The sequence below is a fragment of the Thunnus albacares genome, chromosome 2 (genome assembly GCF_914725855.1).
Source record: "Thunnus albacares chromosome 2, fThuAlb1.1, whole genome shotgun sequence".
Lineage (NCBI taxonomy): Eukaryota > Metazoa > Chordata > Actinopteri > Scombriformes > Scombridae > Thunnus > Thunnus albacares.
Genome location: NC_058107.1, coordinates 17,551,213 through 17,564,305, shown reverse-complemented (window position 1 = coordinate 17,564,305; position 13,093 = coordinate 17,551,213). Strand labels below are relative to the sequence as shown.

The window sequence follows — 13,093 nt, the reverse complement described above, 5'->3', positions numbered from 1 at the left end:
ATGGCCGGCCCCAAGGATTTTATTCCTGAAGAGTCTGTATCATTATTAGCCAAGATGTATAGCAGGTACTGCAGACGGATGCAGATATTCACCATTTCATAGATAATATTTTCACAAAATCAATAGAGTCAACAGCGCTGATTTACTCAGGTCATGTCTTGAAAAACTTAACGACTTGAGATCTTTTTCTTCTTGAGATGAGATCTACAGACTTAAAACCACATGAGCCTTTTGAACAAAAGGGGAAGTTGGCTGCATTCTGCCTTTTTGAGGCATAAAATGTACAAAACATAAGTTACCATGTGTCTCTAACTAGTCTTAAAGCATACTGTGACACACTGCATGACAATCACATGTGGTTTGTTTTTGTACAAGCACTTCATAAATTAGTCTATGGATGATCGGTTTCATAAAGTGCTTGTTTTCTGTGGTAATAACCTATTAAATCTAGTTTGAAGTGTTTAGTTTTTTTTGTCTAAACAAGTAAAACCCAACCTGTACAGTGTATGCCTCATTATGATGGGAATAAACTCTAACATCTGCATGTGTGTATTTGCATCATTGCTTGTGTATATGACTGTGTAGTGATTTAAGTGGTTTTAGTGACAAAACAAGTCTAATGAGCTGGCGCAATAATTATCAGCCATTTTGCTCTCACTTAAGCTAATTGAGGCTTTATATTAGAGTTAATACCACTGCCTATGTTCACTGTTTTACAGTTACCACAATGTTTGGCCAGAAACAGTAGTGACAATAATTTAGATTTTTAATTTGTGCATGTCAGTGTTTTAATATCTCCCTATCAACCATACTTATGAGCTTTGACAATCCTCCCCAGATGGGGGTCATTGATCAACTCCTGTTTTGTGTATTTTTTTCCTAATGTAAACAACTACTGTTTATATTATCAAAGTCAAAAGGACAAGTAGTTAGTTTGCATCTAATCTTATTTGCTGTAGTAGTGCATGAGTCCTCAACTTAAATTTTTCTTTTTGGCATAAATAAAGATTTGTTTCATTTTTTTGCCTCCATAGAACAAATGAGTTTAATGACATCACTATAATGTATTTTATGCTGTACAAAGATGCATCACACACTATAGAACGTGTGATATTAACCCTTACATACAACCCTTACATTGTTCCCTTGTGACAATTGACTGTGGGACTGCAGACTTATCAGGGCAAAATTTGGACAACTGTGCTGCTGCTGCTGCAGCTGGCATGTGGGGAAGGTGGCGTCGCCTTTGCATGAGCAAAGTTACAAGGACCTTTCCTCCATTTTCTCTACGCTGTCTTCTAATACTTTCTCTTTAACTCACTGTCTCCTTTTCATCCTGGAATTACATATCCACCAAATCACTCCTTCCTCTACACCAAATCAGTTAAATAGGGGCTCAGATACTTTTTATAGTCCAATGAAAGCTGCCCTCCACTACAGGGAGACTGTGTTGGGCAACCGCTATGTTGGTTGCCTGGGAATTGATGGGTTTGATTTGTTACTTTGTATAGGCTTGTTAGCTGCTTCGGATGCCCGCCTGAGTGGGATACCTGGCAAGTGTAGCAATATGGTGGGAACACAGGCAGTTCTCTTGACATTGTCAAAGTCCACCTTGAGCTTCCTCCCCACTGTCCCAATGACAGAAATACACACACATGCCAATGTTTCACTGTTTCAAGATTCCCCATAACCAGCCTTTACCTTAATTTCACCCCCTCTAGTGGCTTTAAAATCTGTTTGAATAAATACGGGTTAAATATGAAATAATTTTGAAATACAGTATTTCTATTTTTGTATATTCTGGGCCACTTAATAAAAAGTCAAAGAATTTCAGACTTAAAGAATTGTCGCTTACGGTTAGCGTGTCTTCGCTGCTTTTAAATGTCAAAATGGGTCAAATGTGACCCGAACAGTATGTAAGGGTTAAAGATCTTTATAGATTCTCTCTGCACTTTTTTTTAAGTTGTCTATCATGTTTCTTTCCTTTTTCCTGCTTTCTCGCTTTGCTCTGCGTATTTGAACCGCTTTATGAAATTCCTGTCTTATCAGGTGAGTAGGAGCTGATCCCCAGGCCCTTTGCTCTTGTCAGGAATCTCCCAGGCTATCGGGCTCTCCTGGGGCCCCGTTTCACACACCAAATTGATGTCTCCGACTGGAAATGACACTTTCAGCAGGATTTGCCATTCTAAACCACCTCAAACCCATGTGATCTCACCCATTCACTCTCAGAGGGATTGCCTTGAAATGCACCGTAGCTTCAAAAGCCAATGAGCATAGCATGCTTGAATGAAAACCTGAGACATGCCCTACCAGGAAAAAAAAGGAAAGATATTCTAAAATGCTGGCAATGTAGAACAGTATTTTTTGCTCTGAACAAAGACCAACAGTCCCATGAATAAGTAGGTATTGCCCAGGGGAATGCAGTGAAGGGTAAAAGGCAGTGAAACTAAAATAAATCAATAATCACATGAATTTTCATGTGTAGGTGCTTGTCCACCATTTGCTTTATCTTGTTAATATCTGTCTTGGTCTGTCTTTCCATGAGTACGGACACAGATGGTATGATTACTATATATCATTCAGATCTCAGCATCTTTGTCTAACACTCCATTTAATGGAGGAGCACTGTGACCATGTTGCTTTACTTAAGGACTAGTTATGATATAATTTGACACTAGAGTAGAGGGAAGAGGGAAAAGGTGTGACCAAGAATCCCTCCCATGACTTATTTTCATCCCCAAGTCTTTTTGGGGCTGCACGTTTCTCCTAGGGAGCTCTACAGACTGGCATAATGGATAAGGGCAAGGGTGTGAAAGGAGCACCTTAAGGCTCCTCATTCAACTCTCCCAATCTCTCCTGCACACACTCTTGAGCTGTGAAGGCCCTCTTTCTTTGCCCTGCAAGCATGGGAGCCCTGTAATAGGCTCTAATTGATAGGGAGGTGTTGGGGTCTTTCTGTATGGGCTGAAGGGATGAGAGTAAGAGAGAGAAAGAGGGAGTCAGGGAGGATTACATGCGGGAATGTGTGGTGGAGCAGGGGAGGAGGAGAGGCTGTGGAGCGGTCTAGGCCCCGTCCATAATGAGTCATTAATTTCCTAGTGGTTTTGTGGCGGTTGGCTCATTACTGGTCTGCAGAGGAGCAGGAACAAAGCTCTGGGTAGGTAGGAGGTGAGCTTAAATAGTTGGGGCTCAACACTTCCCAACAAAAGGAGGAAGAGAACATTGAATGGCACTTGGAACAGATGCAGTAAAAAGTGGCAGATGCAAATTGCGGGAGAGCAAGTCTTCCTTCAAGCACTTTTCTCTTTATATTTTGTCAGACTGCAGCCTGAGAGTCTAATTAGTTAGTGAGGTGTTTCACTTCTGATAGGGCTGTGTCTCGTTATTGTCACAAAGAGGATTTGTAGAAATGGTAGGAAACGCATGTGTTCCACAGTCCCCAGTGGAACCTGCTCACTGTAGTAGTTAGTTGATTTGATTATTTATTTTTACCCAATAGAAACTGAAAGATGTGCAATATTTTCATGCTTTGAAATGGTGTTGTATATAGTATAAAATGTAATAGAAGAATGTGAAGATGATGCCCGCAGGTAATTAATTATCTTTTTAATTATGTGTTTATACTCTTCTCCCCACAGGCAGAATGATTATGGACAAATTGGCAGCGGTTCTAATGAAAATGTGATCGTCCCTCGCTTTGTGGAGTGTGTGGACCATGTGTCAAAGGTCACCTGTGGGGCAAACCACAACCTTGCACTGACAGGTACAGCTATGCACTGCACAGTGCGATGGTACATGACACTCAAAATGTATTGTTGGATAGATATTGATTAAAATTTGTAAATGTATCCATGTTATATATTCCCTGTTCAACCTTTTTTCTTTAATGTGCTCCCACATACAAGAAGTGAATCCTACCATTGACCCTTCACCTATTATGCTTTATACCTGTAAGATTTATTTCCTGCAATCCACCAGTGCAAAGAGTTGACGTCACTAGTCTTGAGCTGTCATTGTGTGCTTCAAAGTTCACCTATTTTACTCAATTTTATGCGAATATCAGTGCCCCCAAGCCCTCGATCGGCACATCACCTGAGAGAGAGACAAGGAAGGAGAGAGAGAGAGAGAGAGAGAATATGGCCCTGGCTCCTGATCCATAACAGTCATTGCCTGTTACATACATTTCAGAATTCATTCAGGCTATGAAGATAATCGAGGTAGTCGACAGTTTCCCCTGCAGCCCAATGGATTTATGATAGCACTGTCAAGAAAATGAGGCGAAATGACACAGTAGCTGACTTTAGCTGCAAATAATGTGATAGGCCGTACAGTGGTGCAGCAGCAGCTGCTGTCATTGCAGGTAATAGGCTATAAAGAAGCCTGATAGCAATACCTGTCATTTCTTAATGGCTGACTTCACTGAAGAGCTTTTGTGGCCTTTAACATGAAGATAATAGAAGATACAACAAATTTTACAGCTTTTGCGTTGCATCCATAATTTATCACCAGAGGCCCCATGCAGCAGCAGCACAACAAGGACAACATGCTCCTAGAGGTGTGCTGGTGAGAGATGCAAGATGAGCTGCAGGGGGTTAGAGGCTTCTGCTATACTTTGAAACTAATTGAGGAAGTGCACAGGGTCCAAAACATCTTCTATCAGTTGACATGATATGCCCGTCATATCACATTATGATACCTCTGTCGTTATAACAGTATTTTTTTCCCAGAAATAATCTGTTGATAACATGATTACTTACTTAGTCAAATTAGAAATGTTATTAATTCACTGACTCTTGACACGCAGTTGACGGGAGGTTGTTTCAGTGGGGCTGTGGACGGGCTTGTGGAAACACACAGAAGAACATCCTGTTCCCAGAAGAAGTGACCCTACCAAGTTCACCAGTCAAAGACATTGCCGGGGGATGTTGGCATAGCCTACTTCTAACAGGTTAGTCTCCAGTTGTGTCTGAAACCTATTAGTGAAACACAGTGTAATTTAGGAACATACTCCATCTACTAAATCCAGCAGCACCTTCAGCACTTTGTTTTTGTGTGTTTTTCTGTTCAGTCTATATGCAGACATAGAGTACATGCTTGCATGTATAGCCCGACATGTCCACGACCTTAACATAAAGTATGCATAAATCCTTGGTGTGTGTCTTGGCCCTCACACAGACGTGTGAGTGTGTGCTTTTATCTATGGTGTCCATCTATCCACATCATTCATTAAGAGCTCTCCCAGGGCTAGTGCGGCTACATAAACACAGAGGTTGAGGCCACGGCTGCTCTTTCACCTCACTGCGGAGAACTTCAAAGTCACTTCTCCTTACACAGCAGATGAATGCTCCCTGTCTGCCTGGCTGATATATGGGCCCCAGTTGCTGTCTTCTTACTGTAGTATGGCTGCGACTGAGGCCCCATCATGGAGCCAGAGCTGAGCCATTTGTTAGTCTTAGCTGTATCTCTAAGACCTGGCTTTAATTCTGAAGGGAGGACATTAATCCTTTTAATACAACACTTTGTAGAATCGTTTTCCTGTGTTGCTAATGCTGTCTATTATTAACCCCATTAAAAGTGTAATACAATTTAAGTAGAGTGCTAAAAGTGGATCATTTGTTGCTCTGTTCTGTTAGAATTAATTCTCAATTTATGATCTAAATGATTAAACTATATGAGTAACAGTACTAAATGAGATCCTTAAATGGCCAGACATACATTTACACATGAATACAAACATTTATGAGCACACATTCACGCAGCCATGTCCAAGTGTACAGACACACACGCAAAGCTGCTGCTGTATTGCATTTGCTCTCCTAAATCCTGTAAATGTCCCCAGTTTGATCCCTTGCTCCATTCTGTCATGAGGGAACAGAAATATCCATCTCCAATCAGGCCTTAATGAATAGCCTGATGAGTGTCGGGCAGAACTGAATTACCAGATAGATTTGAAGAGCGTGAGTGTGTGTGTGTGCACTGTATGTGTGTGGAGGATGGGTGGGGGGTAGTTAGAGGGTCAGTAGAACAGGATACATGTAGAAATTAATTCTCTCCAAGTTCAAAAAAGAAATTGGCTAATTCTGTCATATGAGCCTCATGGAATCGCCTTTCCTATCTATCTGGTATGACTTTTCATTTATTAGGGTCAAACTACAGAGGGTTACACAAGGGATAGAAAAGAGGGGTTGTGGGAGCAAGTCGGAATGATGAAGGGAGAGATTTGGAAATTGGAAAGAATGGGAGAGAAAGAAGGAAAGAGTAGAAAAATGATAAAGAGATAGAAAAGATGGAGCGAAAAGAGAGCAAGAGAGTCAGTGGTATGAGAGACAGCTTGCCTGGGCAGGAGCATATTGAGGGCAGCAGGTGGAAGAGTGGCACAGTTAATTAAAACGCCTGTCTTAATGTCTCAGCCCGTCACTCCAGGGGGAGAGAGAGACACACAGAGAGAGAGAGAAAGCGAGAGAGTTGCCAGGCTTGAGCTGGGATGCACCCAACCAGCCATCTAGACAGCAAACCAACCATCCAGCCAACCCACCAGGCCAAATGTCAGACAAGCCCTGACATTATGCCCTTCACCCCCCCTTCAATCTGTGCAACACACACATACAGTACACAGACACACACACACTCACACATGTGCACAAACATAAACACAATGTCCACACCCCACCCGCTATTTTCTTATCCACGTACCCATACGCTTATCCAAACGGCTACCCTCTCTAATCTGATTCAGACCTCCTAAAAAAAAAAAAAAAAAGCCCCTTCTCTAAAAAAAGAACAAAAACACACTTCTGATGTTACTGTTTTGCTCAGCAGCATCTGTAGCATGCCTCTAGACTTCCAGCCTCGCAGCGTAATCTGTCTGCTTTTAATAATTCATAGAAAGCACAGCCTGTGCACTATGTACTGAATGCTGAGGGTAATGGGGATGTTGTGATATTTCTATCATGGCCTGTCTGGAGCAGCGAGCGAATCAAACCAGTAAAGATCTGATAAGCAGTCTGTTCAGTGTCATAACAGCATTGGCTGTCATCACTGCCTTAGGTGGACCTTAACAAATCCATTCCGCTCTGTATGCTACAATCTAGCCAGTGGTGATATGTAAAGGAGATTCTCCGCTACATTGTCAAAAAGTTTCAAGTCTCACCAAATCATTGATTGATGATGTTGGACAAAGCACACGTGAGCCCGCTCCATGGCAACTATCTCAAGGTAATTTTTGACAATCCTAAGAACACCACTCTTCTGTACTATACTCAGTTCATAGTGTGAACAAAGGTGTATTTCATTAGACATGAAGGAAAAAAAATGTTAAAAAAAGAAGGGGTACAAAAGAAGACTGTGAGCCTCCATTCATGTGTGAGGCGGGTCTACAGTTGTACAGCGTGTTGTTTGACTAATGTTTTATCAGGCTTTGCTGTATCACAGCGGATTGCTTTGTCAATAACCAGCCCGGTGCCTCAGTGAGCAAGAATCTGAGATTGTCAGACTGAGTGACAGGCTGGAGATGGCAGATAATTCAAAGAAATTGGAAGTGTGAAATCTTTAAGGGCCACTTCTTAACACAGCAAATGCCAGGGTATCTTTCCATCAGCTGCTGCTCTCACAAGCCACCACATTGTTAATGGTGGCCTGTCTGTCCATCAAGACCGCTTCAGGAGGGATTTAGACCTGTTTGGCGCCTTATCTCTCTGACTGCCTCCCACTAACCTGACCACTGCACAAGCCTTGACTGCTGTGAGTGTGAGTGTGTGCGTGTGTGTGTGTGTGTTCCATATGGTCAATGATGGTCATGAATCTACCTCCGATATATATTTTTTCTTTTCATTCGCTTATTTATAGATATTGAGTTATTTAATTATCTGTCTGACAGCGTATTGGTATATCTATTCACTGTTACACAATCAGGAGCCAAATGTAATGGTGCTTGTAGCACTTGTTAAATTAGCTGTCAACACTACTGATTGACCTCATATTGTAGCAGCGAAACCTCCTTTTCCTTGTGAGTGTATGTCTTATGTCAGATTTAGTCTTTCTGGATGGATGCAGGGAACCCAGTGTCAGCTTTCAGGTTTGTGCAAAAACATTGCTGTGACGAAGAACCTTCAAGTGTCAGTCAATGAAAGGAGATAAATGTTTCCATATGAGTCACATCTTAACATGAGCAAAAAATTTTTAAGTTCTGCGCCTCATTGAATATTAATAGATTCAGATATAAAACATTTGAGGCAATTTGTTAACAGCGTTTATTACTACATTTAATATTACAGTTTTATTACCTTTATCTCAGTAGCAGTTAACATTAAAACATTATTAATTCATATTAATGTGCACGTCCACTGTGCAAAATGTGCTCTGGTTCACTCATGTCCACTCAAACATGCCAAATAAAGATTTTCCCAAAAGTGTGAAAGGAAGCAATGGAATCAATGTCTTCTATGAATATACATTTCATTAATAAGTTGAGATCTGGGGCATTTGAACACCCAAAATTAACCTAAAAGTAATTTGAAATATAACTTAATTATTAGTTTGATAATGAGGTTTATGATTAAGAAGTTAATAAAAGAAACAAAAAAGTCCTTTTGTGCTAGAAAATAAAACTGAGAATTCACAAAGGATTACAAAAAAAAAAGGTGTGTGTGTGCATGTTCATGATCACCAGAGCTGCCACTGCTCCACATTATGATTTTGAATAGTGACGTCCTGACCTAGCTCTCCTTCCTCTTTTTCCTTCATTCACTCATCAACTCTGTACACTGACACAAACTCTCACAGTCACTCAGGGAGCACAGTTAAGGGTAAGAAGTATAGACGAAAGGCAGAAGAGGACAGAGCGAAAGAAGAGAAGGAGAGACAACAAGGCAAAAAATAGATCCTCCACATCTGCTAATCCAAAAAGAGCTTAGACCCTGTCCTATGTTTGTGTGTACAGAGAAATAATGAGAAAAAATAGACATAGAGGGGAGGGGGGGGGGGCTACAGAGAAGGACCCAGAGAGAGGAAAAGAAATAAACAAAGAGGAAAAGAAAGAAATATGTCCCCTATTTTTCCCTTGTAATGGTCTCAATTCCCTGCCAGAGCTCCCTGTCACAGGGAGGTAGTTCCCAGGCCGACATATCTCAAGCTGTTCAAACATCCATTAGGATGTTTTGTTTCTTACTCACTACAAATACAGCAAGACGACAGAAACGGGCAGATGATGAGAGGGAAATTGAGGAAGAAAGAAAAGAGACAGAAAGACGAGAAGAAGAGAGAGGAGGAAGAGGGGAGCAAGTTGATGGGAACAGCAGAGAGAGGAGAAGAGGAAATTTATCAAGAAACTCGTGTGATATTTAATGATCCTTGTATGTGGAGAGGGAAGACCACACCAGCTCGTTCTCCTCCGCCAAATACCGATCCCCTAACTTAATTTCCTGCTCAATTGCTGTTCTATAGTGCATAGTACAGTGATACAGGCTGGTAATATAGAAAACAGATTGCCTGTGCGGCGGAGTGGATAAGGCTGAGGCTTGTGCTGCTGGAGACCTGCAGTCTCCAGGGGGGTCTTGTCGGTGGGCTTCACAAAACCAACAAAGCCCATCTTTCCCTGCGACTGGCAGCAGCTGGCAGGTAGATCTTCAAGCACTGGAGGTGGGGAAGTGGATCTGTGGGTGTGGTGTGTGTGTAAGCGTGTGTTTCTCTGCAGTGTGTGTATGTGGTGCAGATAGTCTTGCCATTCTTTGTAGTTAGAGTTCCACGGTCTTCCATCTTGTGTTTGCTCATGTGCTATGACTCCAGTCGACTCAAAAATGTAGGCCTGCACGGGCAGCAACCGTCAATCAGTGCACAGAACAGTGTGCAACTACAGCTCCAGTGTTTTCCCAGACACACACACACACACACACACACACACACACCCACACATGCACACTTTCCATCAGGAATACATACATACATACTGTACACCTGCCTGTGACTGTCTGAAATAATTCAACAAGTCTGATTAGAATTTCTTGCTCATTTTTTCCTTGTAACATACGTCAGTATATGCTAACTCTTGTTTTGACATGCATTGTGGTCATGAAATTCAGTAGCATGCACAAACACACATTTTGCATATCGAGTTCAAATATAGTACAACGCTCTTTTGTCAGCTGCCAATGAGAATGACTTAGTGTTGCGAAGTAGGTTTTTCAGATCGGATGCTCTGTTAAGTAACAATCTTCAAAGTATTAGTATAGGAAAACTTTTAACTTTTTTATTATTATTTATTTTTACTTCACCATGTTGGTAATTGATATCACACAGTGATCTAATTTAGTGGTGTTATTACTTTTGCTCTTGTAAGCAAATGTTTCTTTGGAAAAATGCTCTAAATTTCCGCACTTCCTCTAGCACATCATTTATTTTAACAGCACAGCAAAGGAAAAAACAAAACAGGAAAAGCACTATGTGCAGACAACCACATCTTTCGATTCAGATTTCAACATCATAGCCATTATTATTACCAAAGATGACCCTAAAATAACTTGGATTGCCATTCACAACAAAGATATTATTTCATGCCCTTTCCTATAAAATTTGTTAAAAGCATATTATGCCAGTATGGTGAACCACTTTCATCAATTAAACCAAACAGTATGACATTGATTAGTACTGAGTGTGACTAATTCACTTGAGTGAACGACATACTGATATTCCTTTTCTTATCAAATCTACAGTACCGGTCAAAAGTTTAGACACACCTTCCCATTCACTTGTATGAGAAAATCTGTCCAAACTTTTGACTGGTACTGTACATCAAGTGTTTGTGTTATACTGATGCTGTTTTGCTGCTTTGCACAAAGTAGGCCAGTATAGTGCAGTCTTATCATGTCTACCTAGAGAACTGATGTTACTTGTATCCCTGTTTTTTTCAGAGTTGTTATTTCATGCAGGAAGTGTCACTAACCTAGTTGCCACTGGGTTTGCGCTAATGTTAGCAGTGTGAACCTCCTCTGACCTCTCAAAGTGACAGGGTTTTGTTGCGTAACAACCTTGTGTAATGAACTTCCTCCCAGGAGATGTCATTAAGGACGGGAATGTTTGTCTTCCGCTCGCACCAAAATGAATATTCAGCTATTATCACTGCACAGCATTCAGATCTGATATGAGTATTGAGTTTCAGCTTGTACAGAAGAGGGACAGAAACCCATTCCAGATGGGTTTTATTTACTGTCTCTCTGATCAGCCACTGGTTTTCTTAATTTATCACGTCTGACCAGCTTTTGCAGCATGAAGACAGAAGGTCGTTCCTCTGTCTTTCTAGACATAGTTTTATCTGGCATACATCATTCAGACTCCCTCCCTAGTCTGTCTCTTACCCAGATTTACATATTTGTTTTAACTAATGTCCTGTTGTAGGCCACTAAAGATCTGTAATAACACTGCTAGGGTTTCTGCAAGGCGACCACGCCAAGAACCACAGAGACGTGGATGGGATAGAGTTGTCAGAGGGTTTTCCATCACACAGAGGGATCACATTTGAGCAAAGGTTTTTCTTGATAAATGAACCCAATTGGTCAGCTTATCAGCTGGATCAACACTGTATGCCTTGCATGGCTCGTCTACATTTCCCATGTAGGAGGCCATGTAGAGGGAGACTGCACTGTGTATGTGTGTGATATGTGAGGAAGAGAAGGAGAGACAAAGACACAGAGGCAGAGAGGGATGAAATATGTCACAATGATTATTTGAATTCCCTTGTTTATTGAAAATGACTGAATCCGGGGTTGATCCTTTACATTCCAAAAATATTCACAAGAAAAGGAAAGAAGGGAAAGGAGCGCTCTGTCCTTATGGGGGGACGGCATACACTGCCTGATGCCTTGATTACTAATTCCCCTTTGAGTATCATCATACTAATAGTAAATATAACTACAGGAAGTAATGACTTCTGCTTCAAATTATGTGGATGTTTACACTACTTGTCAGCTGAGCAATATATTTCTGATCAAAGATAAACTGTACGCAAGAAAAATAGAAGTAGCATTAGTGTAACAGTGGGAAAGAGGAAATGGTGGGTCCCGGCAGACTTGATGTACCTTGTAAAGCAACCACCCCCCCTTTCCCTCCCCCTGCACTGAAGGAGTCACTGCCAAGATGGCTGCTTGAGCTCCAGGCCTGCAGGGCTTGACCCTGCACATGTTGCCAGACATCATTTCTCTAAATCCAACCTCAAAATGAATCTTCAGACCCTGGCATAATTCCTCATCCTCTCCTCCTGTCCTCCTCCAAACATCTCTCTCTGTCTCACTGTTTCACTTCTCTTTTATTTTCCCAGTGCGGGCCGTGGGGAGGATGGTGAGGGGTGCCTCATCTTTCAAATTCCTGTGAGTTTAAGATGGTAAGAGTTGTTTTGGAGGATGAGTGTTTCATGGAGCTGTGTGTCGAGGGCTCCTCCCTACAGGTTTATCGTGTTGGCACCCATGGATGATTTTTGGGGTTGTCGTGGGTTGTCCTCCCCTGAGTCTGGACCTCTCCAACACAGTGGTATGAATCCTTGGCAATCACTGCTCAAATAGAGCTATTAACATAGAACGTCAAGTTTAATTACAGGGCGTATAGTGAGTTTTTTTTATGTACTGCTGACCTCATACTGAACTATGCTATAAATGAAGCAACACATGATCACATCATCTTTTATTTAATGGAAAGGTATGACGAAATTTGGGCTAACAGAAACAGTAAGCTGCACTGTATGAAATGAAAAGTAATAGATTATTTTTCAAGAGGATTGGCATATCTAAAAAACGTAAAGCCATGTTTTATTTAGCTGAAGCAGTTTATTGTTAGCATATCTTAAAGCCAAATGTGGGATCAGCTGTGTCCAACTTTAATTGCTTGTGTTGAATATATAGCTTATGAGTTTAGAAAGTCATTTCAGTTGACAAGTCTCCATAATAACCACTGATTTATTGTCTTAGAAAAGTGGAATAATAGGTTTTCCGTGTTAGGCCAATCAGTGAGAGATTTTATTGGATTTTTCCACTCCTCTAATAACTTTGCATTATTTTGGTTTCACAGCACAGTACTGTATATACAGTACTTCTAAGTTGTTCTCGTGGTC

The 13,093-nt window shown here is 41.2% G+C and overlaps 1 protein-coding gene across 7 annotated transcripts in view; it reads left to right on the top strand.

Moving 5' to 3' along the window:
* The window catches only part of LOC122994588 (probable E3 ubiquitin-protein ligase HERC2), a 335,049-nt gene that overhangs the window by 124,238 nt on the left and 197,718 nt on the right, over positions 1-13,093 (top strand). For all 7 annotated transcript variants that reach the window (XM_044369347.1, XM_044369354.1, XM_044369372.1 and 4 more), the window contains 2 exons: positions 3,639-3,763; positions 4,805-4,948. In XM_044369347.1, the coding sequence (XP_044225282.1) occupies positions 3,639-3,763; positions 4,805-4,948 (269 nt within the window). The remainder of the gene's footprint in view (positions 1-3,638; positions 3,764-4,804; positions 4,949-13,093) is intronic.